This window comes from Squalius cephalus, assembly GCF_949319135.1.
Source record: "Squalius cephalus genome assembly, chromosome: 2".
Lineage (NCBI taxonomy): Eukaryota > Metazoa > Chordata > Actinopteri > Cypriniformes > Leuciscidae > Squalius > Squalius cephalus.
Window position 1 is genome coordinate 15,604,990 of NC_137123.1, and position 10,587 is coordinate 15,615,576.

At 39.2% G+C, this 10,587-nt stretch overlaps 1 protein-coding gene across 1 annotated transcript; it reads right to left on the reverse strand.

The window, feature by feature from the left end:
* Positions 1 to 4,695: 4,695 nt before the first annotated feature.
* On the reverse strand, positions 4,696 to 8,376 carry mb (myoglobin). Its single transcript, XM_079850075.1, has 4 exons — positions 8,110 to 8,376; positions 6,264 to 6,349; positions 5,939 to 6,158; positions 4,696 to 4,898 (listed from the first exon to the last, which is right to left on the reverse strand). Exons 1-4 carry the CDS (start codon positions 8,197 to 8,199, stop codon positions 4,758 to 4,760), a joined length of 537 nt encoding a protein of 178 aa, XP_079706201.1. The 5' UTR covers positions 8,200 to 8,376; the 3' UTR covers positions 4,696 to 4,757.
* Positions 8,377 to 10,587: the final 2,211 nt, after the last annotated feature.

Consider the following 10,587-nt stretch of genomic DNA (forward strand, 5'->3'; position numbering starts at 1 on the left):
CAGATGTTGCGTTACCATGGAAACGGTACTTTAAATCCTTTTCGCGGGCTCCTCCCCCTAGTGGGTGGAGTCAGTCATATTTCATATTACAAAATTTATTTTAACTATTCTATAATCAACACGTTTTCTAATTTTGACAAATCACATATACACATATTATCACTGAGCCTCAAGGTTCCATATTTGGCCACTGTTTTGTGATAGATGTGATATTGTGACAGAAATGTATTCATTTGTTACAGGTCAACGCATAAAAAAAAATTCAATGGCTTATGGGTTTCACCCAGTGGCTACTTTTGGTATTACGCCTAAACACAATCTTTCATTTTTGTGATATCAACTTAAAATTTGGAACACACCTTTGTTAGACGTATGGCTTTGATTTTATAGCAATTTTAGAGTAAAGTTATTTTGTAAAGTGTATATTTTGAATAAAATAAAATAAAAATTGCACAGCACATTTGTTTTGCAGTAAACCTAAACTTCTATAACCTTTTAAGAGACCAACCCTAGTGCTGTGTTCCAAAGCATTCATTTAAGTGCATTTTCACATCTATGCTCAATAAGGGGGGTGACAGAAACAGAAAGATGTATGTTTATAGTCACCTATAATAACCCTCGTCTGAATAAGGGCCGTTTTCTGCACTATAGTAACCTCATCCCAAATGCTCTTGTGTTCCCCCAACTCCTTTCCTCTTTTGCGTTTCCATGACAACCTCACCTGTTGCAAACCAATCCTATCAGTAACCCGAGTCCTGAATACTGGACGCTCTTTGCGAAGAAATGACAAAAAGGCTTTCTGGCATCTTACCTGTGGCACCGTCTCTCTCTCTCTCTCAACCTTTCCGTTCGTTCCCTCGTGACTGACCTCGTTTGACCATCTCTTCACTGACCACTTCATGCACAGGGTCACGGCCCCGATATCCCCTTACCCCTCAGACACACGAGAGGAAGAGCCCATCGCACTTTCACTTAACCGTTCTTCCTACAACCTTTCCAGTCTGAGAGCAATCGTCAAGTTTTGGCTTTCTTTCCAGAAAGACGTATTCTATCCTTAAATATAAAAGGCATTATTAGTCAAGTATTGTCCCAAATGATTGATCTGCTATAGCTACTTCGGAGGTCACACACACACACACAGTGCATTGAAATGGTGCTTTAGTTCAGTCTCAGTGGGTTAGTGTGATATTGTTTCATGATCTGCTCTGTTGGTGCCCATTTGAGTCCTTCACAAACACATCTACAGTGCAGCTGTCTCTCCAGAGACCTGCCTTTGTCCCACTCAACATTCTGTTACTGAATAATGCAGTGTGTGTGTGTGTGTGTGTGTGTGTGTTCACATGCTGAGAGATTGGCAGAGCAGGACTGCAGTGGATGCGTTTCTGCCCGCACGTACCACTTTCACTCACATTCCTGCCTTTATTTATGGCCAGGTAAAGTGTGTGTTTGCTAAATCAAGCGTCACTATTGGTGCTGCTCATAGTTAGCGATCCAACCAAACCCCTGATGCTGAGTGTTAAATTTTAAAGTTTAACTCGTTTGTGCTGCAGACATGAGTGATGGCTTATATTATGTGTCTTGGGGAGGAAAGTTGTGTTATTTTGGGTAAAGCTGCTTTGAAACAATATATATTTTGTGAAAAGCACTATGCGGGGAAAAGAAGTGGCTTGACACCCTGAGCACATGAGAACTGTGAGGCAACACCCTAGCAACCTTGCAGAAAACACATAGCAACTTCTTTAAAACAATTCAGCACAGCTAGCAACCACCCATAGCAGCATAGCACTGTCCTGGCAACCAGCTAGAACACTTTAGCCACAGCATAGCAACACCCTAGCAACCACACAACAACATGTTAAAAGTAAAACCACTCAACACACCAAGCAACTACCCAGAAAACTCTAGCAATGACATTGGAGCATAATAAAACACTTAGAACACCTAGAAACTGCATAGCAACACCCTAGCAACCACATAGAAATGACATAACAACAGGTTAAAGTTGTGATATATTGTAAAATACTCTATATAAAAACTTGACACTCAGAGCACCTAGCAACCACATAGCACTGTCCTGGCAACCACCTAGAAAACTTTAGCCACAACATAGCAACACCCTAGCAACCACATCACAACAAGTTAAAAAGTTAAACTATTCAACACACCAATCAACTACTCAGAAAACTCTAGCAATGACATAGGAGCATGATAAAACACTAAGAACACCTAGAAACTGCATAGCAACGCCCTAGCAACCAAATAGCAATGGCATAACAACAGGTTAAAGTCATGATATATAGTAAAATGCTCTATACAAAAACTTGACACTCAGAGCACCTAGCAACCGCATAGAACTGTCCTGGCAACCACAAGGAACACTTTAGCAACAGCGGAGCAACACCTTAGCAACCACATAGCAACATGTTAAAAGTTAAACCACTCAAAACACCTCAGACAACACAACTGCTAAAAAAAACATCCAGAACCCCTGAAAAACTGCACAGTAACCACTTAGAAACACTCTAGCATTGTGACAGTGAGTTTTGCACAATCAAGCCCCACACTACAAAAATAAATGTATAAAACGTTCTGCATATTTCAGTATTTCTTTGTTTTGACTGAGAATTTATGAGCTTTCAGGTTTGGCTGTGACATCATATGCAGCCATTATCAAATCACAGGTTCTTTGTGAGCTTTGAGTATGGTGTCAATAGTGTGTGCGTGTGTGTGCGCGTGTGTGTGTGCGTGTATCCGCCTCTCAGGAGAGCTCAGGATCCCTCTGCGTTCCTGCCCTGCCTCTTCCTCCCACAGCAGATAATACAGGATGACACTGAGCTTCCTTACACACACACACACACACACACACACACACACATAGTCAAAAAGCCCTAGAAACCAGATGCTCCCTTTCAGCGGACCTCGGGAACAATGCTGGTATTGAGGAGGAGAGAGGCATCAAACCGGCGATCAGAGCTCAAACTCTTCATGCTCACGAGTTGCTCGGGGGACTTACACTCAACTATCAACTTTGTCTCAAACCGTGTCTTCATTTCTATTGAGACATAAACAGATGAGTCAATAATAGACATGCATGAGTATAGAGCTACAACACTTCCGGCAACGTCTCCCTTCAAACTCACTGCTCTGCATCTGAGAAATAACTGAGATATTAGAGCTCAAACTGATGCACTTTATATGTTAGTCATATCAGTAACACTTTAGTGTCCTTGTTACATGTGTTACTTGTACTTACCATAGTAATAACAGTAAATTATGCATAATTACATGCAACTAACCCTCAACCAAATCCTAGTCCTACCCTAACCCTAGAGTAAGTACATGTAGTTAATTAATATTACTCAGTACTTAAATATATAATTACACTGTAACAATGACACCTTAAAATAAAGTGTAACCGTCGTGTGTGTGTGTGTGTGTGTGTGTGTGTGAGTGTGTGAGAGTGACTGTTGTCACGTCTAGTGTGACAACGAGTCAGACCCGCGGGGAGAGCTTCACACATGCTCATTACACGACTCTCGGCTCAGCGGTGAAGTAAAAGCTAGCGTAATCTCCCACAGGAAAGCTCTGTGGCTTCAGGCACGTCCACAAACGTCCAGGAACGAGATGTGTGAGCAATGGAAAACTGCGAGTGACCGTGAGCGTGTGAGTTTGAGCACGGTTACAGATTGACCCACGCTTTTCTGAGGATAAAGATTACTTAGAAAGACTGGTCACCAGAAAAACAAAAGGCTGAGATTTAGCACATGCCCTTAACAAAGTGTAAGGGTCACAATGTCATTAATAAATCCCATTCCAGACCCTTAATCATGTGACTGACACACCAGATTAGAATAAAGCACAGTCAAACGCACCATAAACACATGCGCATAATCCTTATGATGCTCATTAACCATAAAACAGCCCGACTTTAATCATATCCCAGACAGAAACACAGTGTCGGCCCAGATCCGGCCCACATCCGGCACGCGTGTTATCCACATGTACTGTACCGGATCTGGGCCGACACTGCGTTGCTGTCTGGAAAGGCAGATATAATAATTAAAAAATAGTGTGAAAACTGTTTTTAATGCCTAAATGACAAATAAAGACACATGAATCAGTTTTTCAGCAGGTAAAAGCAATGTTTATTGATAAGTGTCGCATTACAAAAGCGAAGTCTTGAATATGATTTATTATGCAGGTTAATAGTAGTAAGACAAAGCAAGTGTAGAGAAACAAAATATTTGCATGTTTATGATCCATATGGCCTTTAGCAATAAGAGAAGCGTCACTGGAATAAAATTTTGTTTTCAATTATAATATATTCCCCCCCCCCCCAAAAAAAAAAAAAAAAAAATATATATATATATTTAATGTGCAATCACTCACAATTTAGATCGTTTCAGGCTCCTCCTGAGACCCTAACACACCTAAAGTATGTAAAGCGCTTTGAGTGCCGAGAAAAGCACTATATAAATGTAATGAATTATTACTATTATTATTATAAAGTCAACTGTTAGTGTTATGATGACATCGTCGGATCAGGTGACGTTCTAAACCTGACGTGATTGGCTCTGTTCTTTCTGAGGCACATTTACATACAATAACAAATAGAGTTGCCTGTGTGTTTGGGCTCTAAACATGATTTGTTCTCTGGATGGGTTTTAATCTGATTAGCTGCATAGGAACTAGTGGCAATAACAAGCTGAGTGCTTTTAGCAAGCTTTTCCTCGAGCCCGGCTTTCTTGAGGTTTTCTTTAACCGGCGAATCCGACCTCCTTATAGTAGCCGTCGATGTCACCGATGACCACGTCCATGACCTTCCTGAACGCACTCTGGCACGCGGGGTCGAGCCCGGCCTTCTCCTCCATCACCTTCACCAGCACCTCCGTGATCAGCTGAGAGAGAGAGAGAGAGAGAGAGAGAGAGAGAGAGAGAGAGAGAGAGAGAGAGAGAGAGAGAGAGAGAGAGAGAGAGAGAGAGAGAGAGAGAGAGAGAGAGAGAGAGAGAGAGAGAGAGAGAGAGAGAGAGAGAGAGAGAGAGAGAGAGAGAGAGAGAGAGAGAGAATTTGAATTTCAAAATCCATTTATTACTAAATTTAAAACACTGTCCAGTCAATGAACACACTGCTAAAATAAAATCAGAACAGACAAGACAACATTATCTTAAGAGGGATGCGAAATGCAGCTCATCAATAATGTCACACAAAGCCCCTGTATTGCACCAAATGTGATCAAAAGAAACAAAATCATTCATGGCTTTAAAATATCGAATTTCACCGAATTGAAAAACTTGTGTCTCGTTCAGTTTTATGTTTCCTGGTATTATAAAAGGCCAGTTTAGCTTGGCCTAGCAAAAAGTTCAAAAGTCTGAAAGTTGACAGAGAGAGACGGGAAGGTTGGCGATTCGTCTCGCGAGAAACTCTTTATGAGGGAAAGTGTGTGTGTGGCTCTAAGAATACACCAGATCCGTCAGCGGGCAAATGAAAGTCAGACGGACTCCAACACTTTGCGTTTTCAAGCATCGTGGATTGTGTCCAGAACTGATGTGTGCTGTTTGTGTATTTTTAGTATGGTGATGCTAGCTTGGCAACATGCTAATGTCAATGGCAAAATTTATTTTTATAAAATTAATGATCAGCATTCACAGTCGGTCACTTATGAGGGTTCAGTTCAGTGCTAGTTTTTACCTTTCTAAAGACATTCTGCTCCAAAATATAATTGAATATTATAATATTAAAAATTAAACATTTTCTCTCTGTTTTTGCAATGAAATATAGCTTTTCTTTACTTTAAAATTTAATTACATTTTTTTACTATAATATATATATATATATATATAGGTAGGCTACTAGTTGCGTTAGGATGCTGTCTAGGCAGTGTTCACTAGTTTCAACAGATGAAGACCGTCAGTGTCCAGTGAAGATGTCCTGCGTTACCCTGAAGTTGTTGAGGGCGATCTTGTGTGTTTTGGCGTGTGTGTTGGCCAGTGGTTTGAGGAGGGCAGCGTGATCCCCCTTGGCCTTCAGGAGTTCCCCCAGTTTCTTCAGGACAGTCGCCCCGTGGGCCGCCACCGCCGCGTTCCCCGCCAGATCCGCCTGAGAGATGCCCACAAACTTCGGGAAGAGCTTCTGTGTGTCCGGATACTCCTTAAACAAGCTGAAGAGAGAGAGAGAGAGAGAGAGAGAGAGAGAACATTAGCCAGACCCGGGGACAACACACGTTCAAGATGTGTGTGTGTTTGTGTGTGTGTGTGGAACTAACCGGGTCAGAACCTCCCCCCCATGAGCCGTGTAATCGGCCTCCACGGCCACCCAGCACTTCAGGACCAGCTCATGATCGGACATCGTCTGCGCAAGACAAGACAAATTAAACACACACACACCTGTCCTGAAGAACCATCCCAAGCGCTACACATCTCAGGTGTTTGCGTCACTAAACAAGAGCGCATGTTGAAGTGTGTGTGTGCCAGTCATGCCAAAGGTTCACGCTTAGCTGAAAGAATATTGTGTGTGCTCTGCATTATTTCTTGAGTTTGAGTTTATTTGACATAAAGTAGCGATGCAACATTGAAACCATCCACACACAAAAAAGAAGTATCACAAAAACACACACACACATATCCATGTCTATTAAGCCATCCTATCTAAAAGCGAGCTCTTGATTCTTATATGGGGAGGTTATAGGGTATTGTGAGTGTTTTAGAGACTGTCTGTTTGACTTTAGCCTCTTAAAATAGGTTCACTGTGCGTCACCACACGGACAATACAATTCTGGACGGACCTTATTGAGATTTTATCAAAAAGTTTGAGATCTTGAGATTTGATATTTGAGATCCTTCTATATATTGTTTTTGGTCAGTTTTATTTTATTTTATTGTCATATTTTTTTAATTTAGTCTTATGATTGTGGGCGGATCTTGGGCTTTGTTGTAAATAGTTACACACATAAAATGTTTAATAAATAAAGAATTAAAAGTTAATTTTAGTCAACATTTTGCACATTTTGTCTGCATTCAGCATGTCTGATTGTTTGCATTGATCAAGGTCATGTGTTGAAACTGTTAATGTACATCTGAACGCCTGCAGTGAAACTGATCCATCAACTCAGTTTATAAGAGAATAAATCAGCGGCTTTTAACTCTTTCACTCTTTTCTTTCTTTCTCAAACAAATTCTGCTCTTTCAAATTCAATTTAGATTTTTTTGTGTGCGTGTTTTCCCTTCTTCTGCATGTTTACTGAATTATTATTATTTTTCACTAGTTTTCACTTTCCCAACAAATTCTGTCACAAACTATAATTTTACTTTTGAGTTTAATCTTAACTTTGTTATTTTAAGTTTTTTTTGACTATTTTGAATCTAATAATTAATCTGCTTAAAAACTACAATTCAACTTTTAAGTTTAACTTAAATGTACCCTTCTCAAACTAATTCTGCTATTTTAATTCAATTTGAACTTTTATGTGCATTTTTCTTTCATTGTAAAAGTTTTCCTTTTGTAAAATATAAACTTCTGCATTAAAATCTTTATTTATTTATTTATTTTTTACTTTTCACTTTCTCATAAAATTCTGTAACAAACTAGAATTGTTCTTTTGAGTTGAATTTAAACTAAATCCTTTCTCAATGAATTCTGCTTAAACTAGAGTTTTAACTTTTAAATTTAACTTAAATTTACTCTTCTCAAATTCTGCTATTTTAATTCAATTTGGACTTATGTGTGTAATGTTCTTTCATCTTTTGTAAAATAAAAACTTCTGCGTTGAAATTATATGTAATTTTTTACTTTTAATAATTTTTCAAATTCTGTAACAAACTATAATTTTACTTTTGAGTTTTATTTTAAGTTTTATTTTACATTGTCTCAATGAATTCTGCTTCAAAACTACAATTTTTAAGCTTAATTTTTACTTTTTAAATTATAGTTTACCCTCTCAATCAAATTCTATACAAAAGAATAAAAAAAGGTAGTATTATAATTTGAAATATCACAAGTAGACTTAATTTTGTTGCTTTTCAAAGCATTTTAAGTGTTAGAATAATGACAAATGCAGTCATTTACATCTTAACTTTTGCTGAAAGCATTATAAAGTCCAGGCAAGCTCTTACCGATATCAGCGTCCGCTTCTGAAGAGTGTGTGACTGCTTGTGTTTGGAAAACTCCCCAAATAAGCTCAGATTATCAGTTTTGCCCCCCATTTACCTTTTATACTGCATCTTTGTGACATCACCACCCTCACCTGTCAATCACACTGTCCCTCTCCTTGTCTTGAAATGTTAAACACACCCCTCTAATTTCCCCACCAGAAAACACACACACACACACACACACACTCTCTCTCTCTCTCTCTCACACACACACAAACACACACTCTCACACAGACACTAACACTCACAAACACACACTCTCTCTCTAACACACAGTCTCTCACACACACTCTCTCTCTCTCTCTCTCTCTCTCTCTCTCACACACACACACTGGCTCTCCAACAGAAGCCGTTTGAGATGCTCTGATTCCGTCAGTGTGTTATTCCTCGAACACACACACATGCTCACCTGTGCAACACACACTACAGTCACTTTAAAAAGTCCTTCTGGGATCATGAAGATAGTTGTTCCCTCAGTTCTTGTACAGCATCATCACTGAGTTCATGAAGTGGAAGAGCAGATGAGAAGCCTGAGGGTTTGATTGGGGCTTTATGTGTGTCTGGCTCAGGGAAAACAAAACAATGACCGGCACGTGTGCAAACAAACACAGGAAAACAGCACTTAACCTCAAGCTTTTTATATATAAAATCTGAACAATATAAACGCAGGCGCCATCGACATTGTCCATATCTGTCCTAGCACTCATTCTCTCTTCAGCAGTCAGCAGTCACCAGACAGGTGTATTAATAGCATTTGTAGGGTCGTAGAGAGTGTGTGTGTGTGTGTGTGTGTGTGTGTGTGTGTGTGTGTGTGTGTTTGTGTTTGGATAAGGGAAAAGCCTTTCCCCTCCATTCAGACCAGTTCAAAGACGGGTCAAGATCAGCAGCCACTGCCAAACTACCCAAATTAAATGGCGAGTTAAACACATTAGCATTAATACATTAGCATTAACTCTGAACTTCAGACTCTTTCATGAGGTAAAGATTGTTAAATTGTAGTGGAAAAATCACCAAAAGTAAACCAGAGAAAGAATATGTGCTCCACTATGAGACAGTCTTCGGCAACTCTCACACCTTTCATTAGTCCGACAGTTTAGGGAGATTTAATGATAATGACTCCTGTGTTTAACTGACAGACCCACTCAATGTCGCTGGACTACATTGTTTATGACTGGATTGTAGCGCCATCTAGAGCATGAAACTGCTTCACAAGACGTCAGTTCGTGTGTTTAGTGATGCACCTCTACAAGGATAATCAGGGGGCTTCGCTCATGAATATTCAAATATTCAATTAAATATTCAATATTCAAAATTTGGCCGGAAATTATTGCGTGAGAAACAGTGTCTTATTTTGCACGCAGATACTGGTCAGCTCAACCAAAAACCTTTGAAAGCTAAACAAATTTTGTTTTTTGAAAAATGTTTGAAGTTTTTTGGCTTTTAGTATGAATATGTACTGTTATTTATAAGATAGTGTGCTCCAAAAACAATGACAAAATTCACATTTAGAGGATATAAGCGTTCAAAACTTACAGACTTCCGCCAATATGGATCAATGATTTTGATGACATCACTCTGCACTTCAGCTTCTCGTAAGATTTTCTGTCCAATCAAATGCTCTATAGAATCTAAAGCCCCGCCCCCTACATTATATATAGATGCTGAAGCTGCAGCTGAAATCGGTCACTTGTTCACACATTTGCTATTTTCTACATGATGAATGGAAAGTAGTGCACTTTATATGGGATGGGGAACGATTCAGACATTTAAAGAACGATTAAATATGCTTTCCATTGAGGCGAATTAAGTCTGGTTTCACATTAGTGTCATCGAACCGCCGCAGCTCCGGTCCAGAGACACGATACACAGAGCGGATCATATGATCAAGTCGCCGCAGACTAGAATACTTATTATAATGTGAATTCAACACAGAATGCTGTATTTTAAAGCGGCATGGAGGAGATTAGGAGGAGAAACGGTTAGAGATCAGGAGGAAACTGCGGCTTTATCGAGCTCAACGACTCTGAGCTGTGATATAAACTAAACGCTATTGGCTAATTAAAAAAAAAAAAGGGGGGGGGGTGGGGTTGTTCGACATGTCTGTCTTCCTGTTTCACAGGAAATTATATCAACACATTTGTAGTAAGGCACTTCAGTGGGCCTTTAAATAAACTTTTTGCGTTTTCTGACAGAATAAAGGTCTTTTGTAAACTCTCCAAAAACATGAATCCAAATTAACTCCATAATATGCCATGTATAATAAAATATTTTCGCCAAAAATATTTCCGGAAATATAAAATGTAAATAATGAATCATGATATTTTCAAAATGTCATTTCTATATAAAAATATAAATAATAATAATAATCATGTTCCATTAGTCGTTTATTTGTCAGGACTTTTATTTTGGCGGGTCGTGCAGCGAAAGTGACCGTTCATC

Bases quoted from the DNA above. Each gene is read 5' to 3' on its own strand.
- mb (XM_079850075.1), bottom strand. From the start codon at position 8,199: ATGGGGGGCAAAACTGATAATCTGAGCTTATTTGGGGAGTTTTCCAAA. The intron at 6,159-6,263 runs GTTAGTTCCACA...CTCTCTCTTCAG, and splicing joins GGGGGGGAGGTTCTGACCCG to CTTGTTTAAGGAGTATCCGG. The intron at 4,899-5,938 runs GTAACGCAGGAC...TCTCTCTCTCAG, and splicing joins TCGCCCTCAACAACTTCAGG to CTGATCACGGAGGTGCTGGT.